The sequence below is a fragment of the Perca flavescens genome, chromosome 8 (genome assembly GCF_004354835.1).
Source record: "Perca flavescens isolate YP-PL-M2 chromosome 8, PFLA_1.0, whole genome shotgun sequence".
NCBI lineage: Eukaryota > Metazoa > Chordata > Actinopteri > Perciformes > Percidae > Perca > Perca flavescens.
Window position 1 is genome coordinate 21,557,726 of NC_041338.1, and position 16,560 is coordinate 21,574,285.

Genomic DNA, 16,560 nt, shown 5'->3' on the forward strand with positions numbered 1-16,560 from the left:
TTAACCCGAGAAACAGGGGCGTAGCACAATATTCTGGGCCCTGTAGAAAGGCATTCTCTATGGGCCCATCCCGACATCCACAGCTATTCATTCTAGCATCTTTTTGGGCCCTCCTCACATGAGGGCCCTGGATCCTCAGTCCCCTCTCCACCCCTAGTCTGACACCCCTGCCGAGGGGAACATGAATGTGTGGACCAAATTTCATGCCAATCCATTCAGTAGTTGTGAGAAATATTAGTCTGAACCAAAGTGAGGAGCTAACTAGTCTCGCTTTGCCAGACCCTCCTCCAAAGGGCGCTGAAGGAGGGTCTGGCTACTCCAAATAGCATTCGGGGATGGGAGGAAAACATGCTGTGGTTTATTGGCATTTCTTTAAACCAATCACAATCGTCATGGGCAGCACTAAACTCCATACAGAGCTGCTGCAAAATAGTTGTGCGAGAGAAAACTCAGATTGGACAGATAGTCTAGCTAGCTGCGTCAATTTACCATGCAGCGATCTGAGAAGCATAAGTCATAAGAATAGTCCTCATTAATCCACCAAATTTAAAATTCCAACACAAAGAAAGCGGAAGGAAACGGAAAATACATGCATCCGGCGGAGCAATCCCGGAAGTTAAACGTCAAGGACATAGACTAGGAGCTAACTGACTGATGCTATGCAGCATGGCTAAAGATGACCTCTGAACTTTCTCACCAAACGGAACCCATCCTAATCAAACTACTGACATGATTTATTTACAAAAGAACCAAAAAAGATGATCTGAAAAAAACTCTATTCAATCCAACCAAATCTTCTCACCTGACAGGAACCGCTGTTTGTTCCTGGATTAGCTTTGTGTTCTCAAGAGCCCCTCAGTCGTCTTAAAGGTCAGGTTGCATACAAATCACACAATCACACAGTTATTGTCCTTTTAGCAATTTAACAGACCTCATAGAGACACAGGGCTGAGAGGCTGCCTCAACAGCATCCGTTATTCTTTGCCAGCTCCATCTGGCCGATTACACATGACAACAGTTATAGCTCTCTTCAAGAGAGTTAATAAATCACCCACGGATCAGGTTAGTTCTGCCTCTTCGTTTTTCATTCCAATCACAATAAATAATGCTCGTAATGCCGTTAGATTATTTGTGACAACTTAGTTTGCATGTCCCCAGGTCAGGCGTCACCCAGCTCTGAGCTCTCAAGAGGCCACCAAGTGAATTGAGAAAGTGATGGAAAACAAGGCTCCAACACGCCTTCCACAATTAATCGTATATTTGTAGTAGAAATACTGTGCCTCTCAGTATTTCCCCGCCAAAGAGACACTTAAGGTGATTTCCAGTAATAACTTAAATCTCTTCTCTTTCTCACTCTCCAGCCTGAACTCACACTCCCTCTATTATTTCCCCACTCAGCTACGCCTGCAATAGTTAGCCAAATAACATCCTTGTCATGATGTAGGGGTGATAATGTCAAGTAGGTGTGAGAGCTGTGTGTGTGTGTCACTCTGCTTAATGGCAGCAGCCAAGCCTGCCATTTATTCTCTGCTGCCCTGCCAGCCAGATGGAAGACATCGCCCTATTGGTGGACGTGACAAACACTGACATCCTGCAAGGTGCTGCAGGTATTATTGCCACACCTAAACTCCGAGGTGATATTTACTGCAGCAGCTCATATCTCCACAAATGCTATTATTAATATGCTCGTGAGTAAGAATTAAGACAAGCTATTACAGTATGGAGCAAGGCTAAAATGGCCTCAGGTGCTGTGTAATTGGAAGGAAAATTACAGGCTGCTCCCAGCAGAAGTGAAGGCCAGAAGGACCGGTAGTTGTGGAAAACTATATTTCCCATGAGCCCTTGACTGTATTCTGCTGCGAGCAAGCAGCTGCATGGCATCGTCAATATGTCTCATTCTGCTGGGTACTACCCAGCTGTAAATTGTTGACAGTTATACAAGCAAACACATCAATGGGCAGTCAAGCAACAGACAGCAGTGCTGAAGGCCCGTCTAAAATGACCCTGTGCTTATGAAGAGCAAATTATGTTTATACAGAGCTGGCTGTCTGCAAAAAGTAAAACTTAATTCTGGGGAACATGACGCATATTAAATTGTATTATTAATTATTAAATGTGTTTTTTGGAAGAAACTCACTTATGAGTCAGAGGAAGCAGATATATTAAAAGCTACAGTAGATTTAGAGTTATAGGATATATTTCATTACTTTAATTTGTCCTTCCATTGACATTGGCTGATGCTAATGACAGTTATTTTCTTTGGTGTCTATCCAGCTGGAGTCTAAAAGCAGAGGGGGTATTTAAATCTCCTCCTGACATTGAGCCAATGTAGTGTCTTCCCTGGGGCCTCTGCTCAGGCCACATCACTGAAGAGGACAGGATCACTTCAACCATGGTGGAGCTTTACCTTTAATGCACAGCGGCTGACGAAGAAGGTCACCAGGGGAGAAAGGTGCTCACTGGAGGGATGGGATTCTCATTTCCATCAGATGAGAGAAGCAGCCACTGAACAAATATACCACACCCTGTAGAAGAGTTATGGCGCTTTTCCATTACATACTCGCCTCGCCTCGCCTCTACTCGCCTTTTTTGGTTTTCCATTACAAAAAAAAGTACCTGGTACCTGCTAACAGGTATTTTTTTTATTACCTGCTCAATTGAGGTTCCAAGCGAGCTGAGGCGAGCCGAGAAGGTGACGTGAAACCCTGCAGGCTGCTGATTGGTGGGAAAGAAGCGTCACTGATCACTGCATTGCTAGCGAGAGACGGCATTTTTAAATAGTTTAGCCAGCGGTGTTTTTTTGCTGCCGGAGGCTCCACGCAGAGCTTTCTCCGTAGCATACAAGTGGCCTGATGGTTATACTGGTGCGCTGGTGTGTGCATGTGTGATGTGTGTGTGTGTCGAGTCGCCGTATGTGTGTGTGTGGGGAGCTAGTGAGCGAGGGAGAAGTGAGAGAGATCGGCGATTATCTCCGCAGCGAGTAGCGACTCTAGAGTCATATATATGTGAGAGAAACAAAGCGAGTAGCGACTCTAGAGTCATATATATGTGACCACGGTGGGAAATCTGGAGCAGTAAACGTTAACTATCTCTTTGATATCATGTTGTTTACGGAGACGGAGAACCAGGAAATGCGTCGGGGATATGTCAATGGGAAAGCAAGCTACTAAGCCACGCCCACGGCAGTCGTTATGACAACCAGCCACGCTGAGGCGATACTAAAATCTGCAATGGAAAACGGATGCACAGCGAGTCGAGGCGAGTAGAGTCGAGGCGAGTCGAGCAGGTACCATGTAATGGAGAAACGCCATTAATCTCTGTTTACCCTCTGCACTCCTATGACTGTGTAAATTACAGTTCGGCAGCCAGATTATTACTTCTAAAAAGCAACCTTTCGGCGTCCTTCACTTAGCTGTCGCGCACTTGTACATCCTCCCCTCGTCAGCACTCCTGACACAGTTGTGAGAAGGTTGTGGTCACAGGTGAGGCAGAGTGATCAGGCAACAAACCAGCCGAGGGTACAAGTTAGTCAGTGTAAGGTTTTGGGAAAGTGGGTGCCATTTGCAGAAATAAAGGCAGACATACAGATGCAGAGACAGACACGCACGGATGGCATCAGGTCACGTAAAGTCTATATTTTAGAGGTTTTTTTATGGAGTCTTAAGGGATACGACTTTGGCTGGGTTATGACCGAGTCAATACTATAACCTCTGGCTAGAGGCGAGGGTTTGCCAGGTCCTGTGTTTTTACTGCCTAGTCTGTCCAGACAGGTAATAAAGTCCTTTAACAAGCGGTCTTTAATTTAATGAAGAAGGCAAAGGTAAAGGCCTCCAGGTAGTCATGAATTGGAATTAATTCATTTATGACAAATGGAGTCCGTCTGGCTTTTTCCCAGATAGATGTGTGTCTGTATTGGTTGTGAATAATCATGTAAACGTCTTATGCTAAGCCCATTGTGTAGTTTCATGGTGTTTGATGAGATTTTATAAAACCGTAACGGAGATGCTGGGACTAGGCGGCTTCACTTTCATTTGACTGTCATCTACTGTAGCTGTCATTCAATTAAAGTTGCACTTGTCCTGCCAATACTTTAATTACACCCTCAATAATTGTTTTTTTTTTAATTTTTTTTATGGCGTGAGAATATTAAGGCTGATATTTTTATATGAAGAGGGGCGCTGGAAATTGGACATGGATACAAAAGCGCACAAGTATCCACACACGTACACAAACACACATACCATGAGCGCATGCGACTCTGCCCTGTATCCTTAGGCAAATACAATTGACTTTGACTTGGATTAGATTTTATACTGCCACCCACATACTACATCTGGAGCATCCGAGGCCTCTTTGTCTTGGTTGATGTCACCAGCAGTGAGCTGAAGATGTGGGTAGATGGGGGACTGTATGCATATGCACAAGCTTCACAAATCGCTCCTCAATAGCATTATAGTTGGGTCCCTCTTCCCTCACTCCCACTCTGCTTTTTCCTGCACTGTTCTCTTTCCACTTTCTTGGTTCCTTCACATCCCTAAAACGCATGTGTTCCCACTCATGTCACTGTGCTTAAGCTGTGTCAAGTAGAAGAGTATTTGCAATTTTGACCGCATGTGATTGTACCCTTTTTAAAAAATAAATAAAAAAAGCTTTATTTTTTTAGAATGGCATTAACTAAAACACAACTTTATTTGCAGATGGTGAAGGTGATACAGCAATAAATTAGAAGTGACTGTAAATTAGAGCACAGAGGACAAGAAGGTGAGAAAGTGAACATTGATGGGGTGTAGGAAGTCAAAGGAGCTATTACCATTCAGTGAGGAGCTGTTTTATTGTGAATCCTAAACCTTGCTCACAACAAATAAAATAGGCTATATATAGGCATTGTAATGCCCATGAACCTGGAATAATGTTAGTCATGGTTGACTTAGTTTAAAGCTCTCCAGCTCATTACTGAGATGGACACTAGTCTACCTCCAGAGTATCAACAGCCACCATGTGGACTTAAATCAATAAAGTCAAGGGCATCAGTGGGACTGGTGAGTAATAGGTTGTTTTTAAATGTGTGAGGAATCAACACCATATTAAAGCTCTGGGGCTACTAAACAGGAGAAGCTCATTTAGCTTGATCAGGTTTCTGAAACATATAAGTCCTTTGTCCCAGTGAGACACTCAGGACAGGAGTTGAAAGTGGAAAGAGTACTTAAAAAATGAGATGAGAAAGGTGAAGTCTAGGTGAAGCCAAGAGGTACAACATTATAAGAGGTAATCTGTTATATCATGTATTTCTGAATATTCTTCAATCCTGACTGATCTGAAACAATCAAAGTTACCTAAACATTTAATTAGCTGGTAAACTGCACTGACAAATGTGCACCACTAAAATAATATCCAAGAAGAAGTAGTGTTTTAGAATCATTCGGTGATATATGGCTGTAATCCATTATTAATGTATGTTTGATGCGAGGCAGGGGCACTTACAAATTGGAAAACAAGTGGGCCTGTGAGGAAGCGGCGGGAGAGTGTCCTTGGTAAATGTGTTGAGTCCTTTCTTGTGGCTTACATATGAAAGTCATCCATTTCAATCTGACCAGTTAATTCAGTCTTTCTGAGGCAGAGCTGGGGGAGACACTGATAGATTACTGGATAAAGTCCTCATCAAACACATCAGGAGAATTAGATTTAACCAAAATGTTATCTATACCACTCATCAATAATTTAATTATAAGTAAATAATATTCATTTACCTCCCACTGAGGTCACGCCTGTAAAGTAAATGAGCTCAACATGACTAGGGCTTCACAATTTTTACTAAAACATTCCAAATATTAATATTTTTTTGAAGGGGCCAGCCTCTGACAAAAGGATAGTCTGAAGAACAATAGGTGTTGTAAATAAGTATAGAAGTCACTAAGCAGAGCTGATAGCTGATATTATTTCTTTAAGTTTGCTGAAAAGAAAAATATTCAGGAATCACACCTTCATTATTTTCATTGCAGTATGTCATTTTGACTATTGGATATTATACAGCCTGACTTACACACAGAAGTTAAGCTATTCATTGAGCATCCTACTGTGAGCAGGCTGCTGGTTGTTTTTCACAGATACTCCTGAGTATTTACCATTAGCATACAGTTGATAAGAAAACAGAGTATTTAACGTATAAAACGTTTTATTTATGTGGTTATCATATTTGTTGTCACGTAAATAATTACATATAAAATGGTCTACGCCAAATGATATCTAAGCATTGGACTATCTGAGCTAAGGACTCATAAACATACATTATGAAATGCAATGTTTGCCCAAGTCACATAAGAATATTAGTGTGCTGGTTAAAAATAGCATCTGTTCAGCATCAGTTGTATGGCATAGAAGTCATAGAAACAATAATTGTGTTCCCTTGTAACTATATTAAAACATTATCACAGCTTCAGTTCACTTATACCCCGAGTGTCCAGATCTTATTGGCTTTTATGGTGATTCACCTATTCACTGTCAGAGGTGCTAATAAGATGATGGTGCCATTATAGGTGACAGCAGGCATGTGTCACATGACGTCTTGCTGGTCCAACTCCAGCCCGGCTTGTCACTGGACTGAGATGGATCTTATCCCTCATCTGAGAGCAGACAGAACGTGGGTGGCAGTCGTCTTACTCTCTCTGCAAAACAGCCTCTGTGACAGCACAGCAGTGCTGCAGCTGAGCCACAGGGAGCATATAGGGACAGAGGACAGCCAAAGCTCTCTGTAGCCTACAGGGGATGCAAAAGACACTCACTCTCACCACAGGTGCTCTCCACCTGTCAAAATTTCACTGGTTGCTCTACACATCCCTGTGATTTGCAGTACATGGGGCTCTAGTGTCCATTGTGGACTGGGGTTTCTAAGTGGTTAAAGGATCATACCAGAATTGTGTCCATCATTTTCCCATGTACTGCAAATTGCTGCAAATTAGCATAAACTCAATATTATACCATCAATTTCCCAAAGCATGCCAGAGCTTTTTAGATGAATGGATGTTCGCCATACCTGCCAGATCAATTTGATTTTGAATTTTGCTGCCAACTTACTTTAGATAGTGAATCCATCACAGATCACATTATGTTGTCTATGTTGTTTCTCGTTGCGTGTTAATGTAACATTAAGTGGTGGTAGCAAGCACTGACATCCAAAAATTTGTAAGTGTTCCCTGCCAAAATCCAATTCATGAATGTGATGTAAATAAAGTATTAGTATACATCTGTAAAACTGAATTGTCCACTGAGAATGTATTGAGCCCAAAAACATGATGACCAACCAGCAAACCATAGGAAAGGCTGAGAAAATGACCTTGCTTGACAATCCCTAAACCTTGTAAAAGAAATGAAGCACAATTCTACAACTTTATAATAGTTTAAAATATATTTGACATTTTCAGAAAACTGCAGTGTTTTTTTTCCCCAAAATCCAAATACTAATGCCCAATGGTACATTCCTTCAAATAGCCGTGGGAAGGTTTCACAATGATGTCTGCATGGTGGAGAGAACAGTCAATCATCTGTCATGCATCCTACTTGACATGACGTTCTGTCTTAAGCAAATGCCTATTTAGTCTTGCCAGACTGGCTGGCTTTACAACAACAGTAAATGGGCTAAAACATGCCAAAACAATAGCTCATCCTATGAGCATGCCACAGCACTGGTAGCAACCACCTCTGAGCTCACTGTGTGAAATCTTATCTCATCAGTTTATTTGACAATGACATTATTTAACTGGAACCACCATAATTGTTGTTAATAATTTTATTCATATCTGTGAATTTTACGCTCTTCCAACACAAATTATCTTGTGCGATTGAGCATGGGGGGAAATATTTAGAACGCTTCCAAATGTACGTGCTGTTTACAACCACCCAGTATTTTGTCTTGAGAAATAACTCCAAAACAAAAGCAGTAAGCTGCAGCATAGAATTGAGCCAGAAGAGATGGAGATGGAGATGGAAGCAATTTGAAACACTTAGTATCGCAACATAACTGGAAGTAAGTAACAGTTTGCTGTTGCACACAGATTTAGCCTCAGAGGGGACAGATCTGTAAAGACATCTGAGTGACATCGGAGGATTACCCCAACAGCAGCTCAGTGGTTATAAAGCGGCCAGAACCCAGACTCCAGTACAAGGAGGGGGCACTTTGAAGTGGCGATTAGGCTGTGAGCTTTGCACCCAGAGCTTCTGATGCACTGCCCTCTCCACCTCAGTCAGAGCATAAAAATGCGGTGTGGCAGCTTTGCTGACTGGACACTGCTCCAGTTCCGCCTGTCCAATTAGCAATTTCTTCTACCCCTGAGGACTGGTCCCTTTCTGCTTGGCTTAGCTCACTGCATGTGGGCCAGATCACCGATGTGTACAGTCCCACTCTCCACAGTAATGCTTGTTGTACTCAATGCTGCTATGCACTAAGAGCACTCCATACTAAAGACTCTGTACCTTTCTACAAGTTCTGCCTGTGTCCATGTTTAACGTCAGCAGTACTTGGTCTTTGTTGTCTTCTTCAGGCAGAGGGTTTATTGCAAGCTCATTTACACCATCACCGTTGCTACTTACCCCAGTGCATAGTGCCTTTTATTTTCTCTTTTTTGTGCATATAAAAGAGATAGTCACTGATCTAAAACAAACAGGCGACTTTCAAGTTCAAGAGTGCTCTGACTTCTAAAGGCTTCTGATCAAAGGGTTCAATGGCTTGTTCAGCTCACTTGTCAGTATTCCCGAGTCCTGCCATTTTAGATGTGATTCATCGCTCTCCAGTATTTTTTATTCCTTACTTAACAGTACAGTACTTGAGTAAATGTACTTGGTTACATTCCACCACTGCCGTTTGAGTATTTCAAGCTGAAAGTTTTGTTTTGCTCAAAGGGAAAGATGAATTGAATTCCCTGAGTGCTGTGATAGCTGTGTGTAGTGCAGACTTCTCTTACTCTAATGATGCCTGTTTTTCTCAACAGCTATAATACTGAAGATTTGCATATCTCCCTAATACCTAAACGCAGTCTATTTCCTTCTTTTTATTCCTCTGCACTGCCTGCACACTGCCTCTGTAGCTTTTAAAGAGAGAGTTATATTCCATGAAGTGTGAATCCAGCTGCCCATTTACTGAGTGCAGAAACATGGCCTCTGTGGATGCTGCATTTTATTTGGAGGCTTTTTTACTTACATCAGCTCTCATGACAGACACAGATCATAAACCATACCACCCTTCACCCCATCCCCCCGACCTTCAGGAAGAGCACAGGACGTGGGGCCCTACATCAGCTGCTGGCTTTCACATATCCACCTGACTCTCTAAGCCCTTTAGAAATCACAACATCCATCACCGAGCCACTAAGCACTGATGTTACCATAGATGCCCTTAGCTGGAGAACAGTTCCTTATTTAAGATCCATTGCTACCCTTGCTGATGTCGTGGTATCTAATGCACTCAACTTTATTGACCTCTCTATGAATATACAGTAGCAGAGGACATAAGCTGTGTCTATTTCTGTACATCTATGAATAGTTATATTCATCATTCATCAGCTGGCTATGTTTCATTGACCCTCTCAAGTTCAGGAGGGCATGGACGTGCCTTTTTGCCATTAGTAGTCTCTATGACAGTAGATAAATAATGGGAAGGTCACTTGTAACGACTATTACGCTGATGATAGCCATACCTTCACGATCAGAACAAGATCAGTTGAGTCGGATCGAGTGTTTTCCAGCCGGGAGCAGATAAACTCATATAGTGTGTGATGTTTAAGATGTTTAGGATTTTTATTTCTCAGGCAGTACAAGGCTGGTTGGAGGACCTGCTTTGGAAGAGATGTTGTAGGGTCCCAACTCGATGAAGAGTGTAAACCTTTACTGTAGTTGACTTATGTTTCTTATCCTATGCACCTCACACACACTCCTCTTGTAGATTAAAGCATAAAAGGATTTGTTAATACATTGTAGCTCAATGAAAACAAATGATAATTCAACAGATAATGCCACCCTTGATCTCTTTATTCCAAAAATCCACTAAGGTGCATAACGCAGTTAGAAAACTTTGTTGCTCCACTTTGTACCTGCAAGCAAAAATGTACTCAAAAAGGCAGGGAAGAAGAAGACTGCTAGCAATTAAACATGAATGTAAACAATGCCGGTTTCAGACTTTTTTTTAGAAAAACTAGCTTTGCAAATGTTTTCTGAGGAGGGAAATGCATTTGTTGAGCAAACACTGAGTGTAAACAGAAACTCTGCTTATAATAAAACTCCACAGGGCATCATTAAGTGTCATAAAATGGCTTGCCGGTCTTAAAGGGCCTACCAGTAACACATAAACATACAAGAGAATTGTATCACTCTGAGAAGATGTAGTAGAGTAGTGAATTAAAGATAATATATGAAAAGTGGAAGGGTTGTCACTGTGCTAGTCTGGCTCAACGGGTGTACATTGCTGTCCCTCCTTTTCCACTATCTATTTTGCAAGGGCAACGTTGCTGCATCTGGGGCTTAGCACAGCCCAGGGTGCCATTTTGTCCCCTATCCCAGAATAAATAAGGGTGTAGTCAGACCATACTCCAGCACTGACACAGCGCTGTGGAGATTGGTCTGGCAATGCGAGACTACTGCTGTGTTAACATTCAAAAACAATAGAGGCAGCAGCGCCAACCGCTTGCTGTCTAAAACCAACTTAAGAGGGATAGAATGAACCGGCCATTGGCAAGTAAAAATTAGCAGTTGGTAAAACCATGTATATTGACAGCCATTTCCAGTTTTGCATGAGGATTATAAATACATTTCTTTGATGGTTATTATGCCTGACATTAGGACAATCAACATAAGAACAGAGTAAAATTATTTTACTGAAGACTCACCTCCAGCTCTCCCTAAAGTATACTGGTTACACTTTAGTTGAAGGTATCTACATAAGAATGACGTGACACTGTCATGAACGTGTCATAAACATTATAAACAAGTCATAAACGTTTATGACATAACGCTTCTTTTAGTAAGTGTCATTCGGTTTTTGTCATGACAAGTAATGGGTAGGGTTAGAGTTCATGTGCCATGACTGTGTCATGACAGTGTCATGTGTTCATGACAGTGTCATGTCACTCTTATGTAGATACCTTAAAGTAAAGTGTAACCGTATACTGTACATTCTCTCATCCACAAACCAAGATTTTCCTGTTTTTTTGTGCCATTTACATATACATTTCAGTGTAAATGCACTCACTAATTGGTTAATTTGTTAAAGTCATTCTCATGGGATTTTAAAGGACTGTCTAACAGTAGACGATCATTATCTACCTGTCATTAAGTTTGCTGTCCATGGTCTGGGCTGTTTTGTATGAACTTTCACTTTTCTGACTTCAAGTGGCCTCAGGTGTCCTGTCAACTTCAAAACAGTATGGAGGCTGAGTGAAGGCTGTGGAATACAGTGCTGATCCTGTTCTTATTTTCAACATGAAACAAGTTTACCCACCACTGTTCCTCCTTTTTGAGCTAGTCTGTTCCCAGAGGACATGGCGAGATGGAGAATAAAGATGGAGGAGTGAGATGAAAAGGCCAGTTGTGACAAGCAAAGGAAGGCAAGGAGACAGCAATTGGGAAGAAGACAAACCATGTTATTGAAAGGAAAGCATGGGTGTTTTTCAGTGTTTGTCACTCAGTGGTGTAAAAATGAATTCTGACACCCGTTTATCACTGTATATTTAGGAATCAGAATTGTTAGAAGGGAAATCACGAATTTGAATACATTAGCATCTTCTCGCTGTGCATATCAAAGCTCAATGAGGCTTTATATCCTCGTCCTCTAAAGTGAAGGCCATTGAATTGTTGAAAACGTGTGCAACTTGAAACGCAAAGTGCTCACGAGTTTAGATCCACTTATTGTAACAGTATCATAACCAGCATGTAAACAGACGCAGGCGCACAGATGCAGGTGTGAATTGTCTCTCTCTCACACACACACACACACACACACACACACACACACACACACACACACACACACACACACACACACACACACACACACACACACACACATTCTCTCAGCAAAAGATGATGTTTTTTAATGACTCTCTTTTAGAGCCACCTCTCTCACTGGGCATCTACTGATACCCATTAATCATGAGCTCTCTTGTATTGTCAGCCCAGCCTTACTCCCCCTCCTCCCTTCACTTTCAGCCTGTCAGTTAACAAGCTCTGACACCATGACAGTGATGTGTGTGCAACTGAGTGATGCCTGGCTGCAGCCCTTATTGGAAAGGTATTGAAATGCTGAAAGGGGTAGTGATGAGATTGTATTTCTCAGCTCCTTATGACAGAATGTAAAAATGGCAGCTCTGCCTGGCTATTGAATTAAAAGTAGAGGGAGAGTTTTGTTTTGGGTTGCCGTCTTTGACAACATGATTTACTGTGGCATACAATCAGCTCTGTTGCAAAAATTCCATGTGAAGAAAATGAAATGAAATGAAGAAAATGAAACCATGTATGCAAAAAAAAAAGCATCACTCCTTGCATCATTCCTTGTATGTGTTTGTGTGCACAGGCTCAGTGTCCCTCAGTGTATTCCTGGTCTCCCTCGCAGTGACAGTGTGTGCTGTTTGGCTGGTGGCTCTTTGTGGCGTCTGTGGTTGGTGTCAACGCAAGATGGTGAGTTTACACACACACACACACACACACACACACACACACACACACACACACACACACACACACACACACACACACACACACACACACACACACACACACACACACACACATACTGTAGGTTCCAGTCACATTAGTTTCCATCTTAACATGCTTTAATAATCAGAAAGCCTTCATAAACATTGTCTACTGTGAGTGTACTTGAAACAGACAATTTGGTGCATTGGAGAAACAACAATGTGATCAAATATAAAAACAATTTGTGCAAATATTATGTGCAGTCTTGTTGAACTGAGAATTTTCTGTTACACAACTGCCCCTGTGACATAGCTGTCACTACATAGTTGACATGGAGCTTGTTTACCTACTTTGTTTACAGTTTTTTTTACAGTCCAAAACGAAAATGATGCTCGCTACATACATTTTCATTCATTCTTTGGACATTGAACTGAATATTTGCTTTTTGTGAAAGTTAAGAGAGGAATTGACTCGTCGGTGGAACTGCTAACAATTCATTGACATCTAAAACATAGGCTGCATCTCATGTCTCTTATTTGATAACCGGAAGTTGTTCTGTCCCTCCTCCGTGAACCATGACCGAGGAGCGAGCATCGAGGAGGGATCTTCGAGGAGCTATAGGTGAGGATACACGAGAGTAGCCTTCTACTATTACTGACAAATACAAGCGGCGCATCTCATAGCCCTTAAATTGCCTCCTCAAGTCATCCACTTGCCTCCCTTCCTCGCGTCTTAGTTCCTCCCACCGAGAAGGCACGGGAGAGACGCGAGGAAATCATGGGAGGAGAGAGGTAACATGTGTTTTTGGAGGGATGAGACGTCCTTTCCTCTGAAGCGTCACTTGAATAGGTCAGCCGTTTGGTCGGAGGTAGCAACTCTTTCAGCTGCACAGCTTCCGGGAAGGCTGCTCTTGTGTTTCCTCGGCTATAGCTCCTCGATGATCCCTCCTCTATGCTTGCTACTCGGTCCTCGGGGCAGAAATAAGAGCTTTGAGACGGCCTTCACGGAGGAGGAACAGAACAACTTCCATTTCAGCCGAGGGCCGAGGAGCTATCAAATTAGGGTTATGCGATGCAGCCAAGGATGTCTCATCAACCTAAACACATTAACACCTTTCCTCTCTCCCATGATTTCCTCGTTGGGACGGACTAATGCTGCATTCCAGACACAGATTTTAGCCGTAAGTTACGACTTCAAGTCACGACTCACGACTTGGTAGCGTTCCAGGGTTCAAGTTAGGTTATCTAACGTAGGGTGACCAGACGTCCTGGTTTGACCGGGACAGTCACAATTTTGAATTGCGTGTCCCGAGTCCTGACAAAATATTGTCGGGACGCTAAAATGTCCCGGTTTACACCAGGAGCGCCATCTGCTTCAGCCCCAAATGTTTTGAGTGTAGCCCAGGATGTGATTTGGTCCTGTTTATTTTTCCGAGGCAAATAGAACGGGCAGACGTGCTGGTCTATGTCCGACCATGCTGTATTTGTTGCTATCACCTAGCAACCGTCTCTAAGTAAGGAAAGCCCTGTGAAAGGTTTAATTTTCGGAGGAATCCTAGCCAGATCAGTCTAATACATTGATGTCATCAACAAAAAGGTTAGGAGTGCAATACTAATAATTTAGTTTGAAGTTCCTGTGACATGATATTTTCAGTCTATGGGTCAGACTCAATCACAAGGAGCTCTGAAGCAGACCTGTGCGTCGCTTAGTGTCCACTCTCGCTGTAAAATGCAGGTAGCTTCAGGTTTATGGACGCGCTCAGCTGTCTACATGCTGCGGCAGATGTGTTGCGTTTGTGCTCCGTGTATTTCTGCAGCAGTAGTTTTGGTTTTCCACCTCCGATGTAGAGCAGCGTACAGCCACTTCCCTAGCTAAACTATTTGTCTCATTCAGAGACCAGAGACCCAAACCGGGCTCTGTGGCCATCAGAAGGTCTGAGATCTACCTTATCAGCAGAGCAATCACTTAATGCACAGCAGACTATGATGCAGGTAGATTATTTTCTGAAATATAGTGACTTTATTCTTGGAATAGCCTATCATAACTTTATTTTTCTCAAAATATCACGACTCCTCCAAATCTCAGAGAACACAGATGTATTTTGAATGTGCACAAAGTTTTGGACATGAACAGAAATCTTGCTCAAACATCTGAAATATTAAATTCCAGGGGTTTATTAATAAGTAAGAGCGTTCGCCCCATGTTGGCTGAGTACTGCAGTGGCGCAGGTTTGAATCCAACCTGCTGCCCTTTGCTGCATGTCATCCCCCATCTCTCTCCCCCTTTCATTTCTATCCACTGTCACTATAATAAAGGGAAAAGCCCCAAAAAAATAATCTTAAAAAAATAAAAATAATTATATCATGTAATCATGCACAAACTGAATTTGACTTGACTTTAAGCACATTTTGGGGATTTTTTGAGGAACACTAGGTGAGATTTTGATACAGCAAGAGAGAAGACATTGATGATTTCAACCAGATTTCAACATGCTTTTCATTTATTTGTGTTGTCGTAGCAACTGGTAGCAACATGCACGTTCATGAGCTTCTCTCTCGTGTCTCTTACAAGTATAGGTCGTTCTCTTAATACATCCATGGTATACGTGGCGAAGTCATGAACTCGCCGTTTCATTGTCTAAAATATTCACTAACGTTAAACATTGTGTTTTCGTTGCTCCTGATCGTTTACGTACTTTTCTAAATAAACGATGGATGTATTTAGACAACCAAGGAGATGTAATCATTATGTCGTGGTACTAGCTAGATACTAGCTAGCGCTAGCTACTAAGGTTAGCCTGCAGTTTCGTGAACAGAGCTTCTCTTAATACATCCATGGCTTCATCTCTCATCCATGTTACAGGCTTTACAGCATACAGCCCTCGGATGTACCATAAGATAATACCATGGATGTACTAATAGAACACATGGTGAATTACAACCGTTAGCTATATCCATTATTACAGCTACAGGACCTCGGGAGAACAGTCATATGAGCAAGCACAGTGCATGACGGGTCTGCTCGGGTTCATTATGCTCATTCATCTTGCCTAGTTTAATAACTCTGGATGTGGCTACTAGTGAAAGTTAAAAATGTTAAAAATGTGACATTTAAAACAAGGACCCTTTAAGCGTTCGGGCTGGTAAATTGATGTACCCCAAAAAAATTGTCCATGGAAATATAGAGGTTTTTTCACCATGCAAAGTCTATGGGAAAAGTCTTTCTGGGCCAGAGGGGCGCAATTCCACCGTTGGCTGCTAAGCCCACAGTTGCTTTAAGACATGGCGCTGTTCCTGGGGGCTCGGTCTGAGGTCACATACGGGCACAAGGCTACATTGGGCATACCATGAACTGTCGAACCGTGCAACGCACACACGCTCCGAACGGAGACAAGTGAACCGAATGGTTCAGATGGGTTTTCATGAACCGTGCCACCCCTAATGCTCTTAATAATCTCAATAAACCCTCTTACTTAAGTAAGACTTTGAATGCAGGACCTCGCTTGTACGATGTGTAGTATTTTTATTTCACACTGTGATGTTACTTTTGCGAAGTACAGTACATCAAAATTGTCCTTAACCACAGAACCTATTTACTTTCCACGAGTGCATATTACTGTAGAGAAACAATGGCCACAGTTGCATCAGTGTCCATATGACCACAACAGGGCAGACTCAAACTAATTAATCTGTCAGACAGACACAGCAACAACAATAGTAAACTGTGCTGATACAGCGTCAGCACCATTCCACTCATTGGGGAGAAACAGAACACAGATCAAGCAGACTGACCTCTAATAGAGGGCATGTCATTGTGATTATGTGGTATGAAATTTGATTGATTAAAGTGAGGCAACTACTCAGACAGAGCTGTACGGCAGAGTGC

At 42.3% G+C, this 16,560-nt stretch overlaps 1 protein-coding gene across 2 annotated transcripts in view; it reads left to right on the top strand.

Annotated features, from left to right (window-relative positions):
- Window positions 1-16,560, top strand: part of syt7a (synaptotagmin VIIa) — a 71,859-nt gene that overhangs the window by 17,661 nt on the left and 37,638 nt on the right. For both annotated transcript variants that reach the window (XM_028584158.1, XM_028584160.1), the window contains exon 2: window positions 12,554-12,657. In XM_028584158.1, the coding sequence (XP_028439959.1) occupies window positions 12,554-12,657 (104 nt within the window). The remainder of the gene's footprint in view (window positions 1-12,553; window positions 12,658-16,560) is intronic.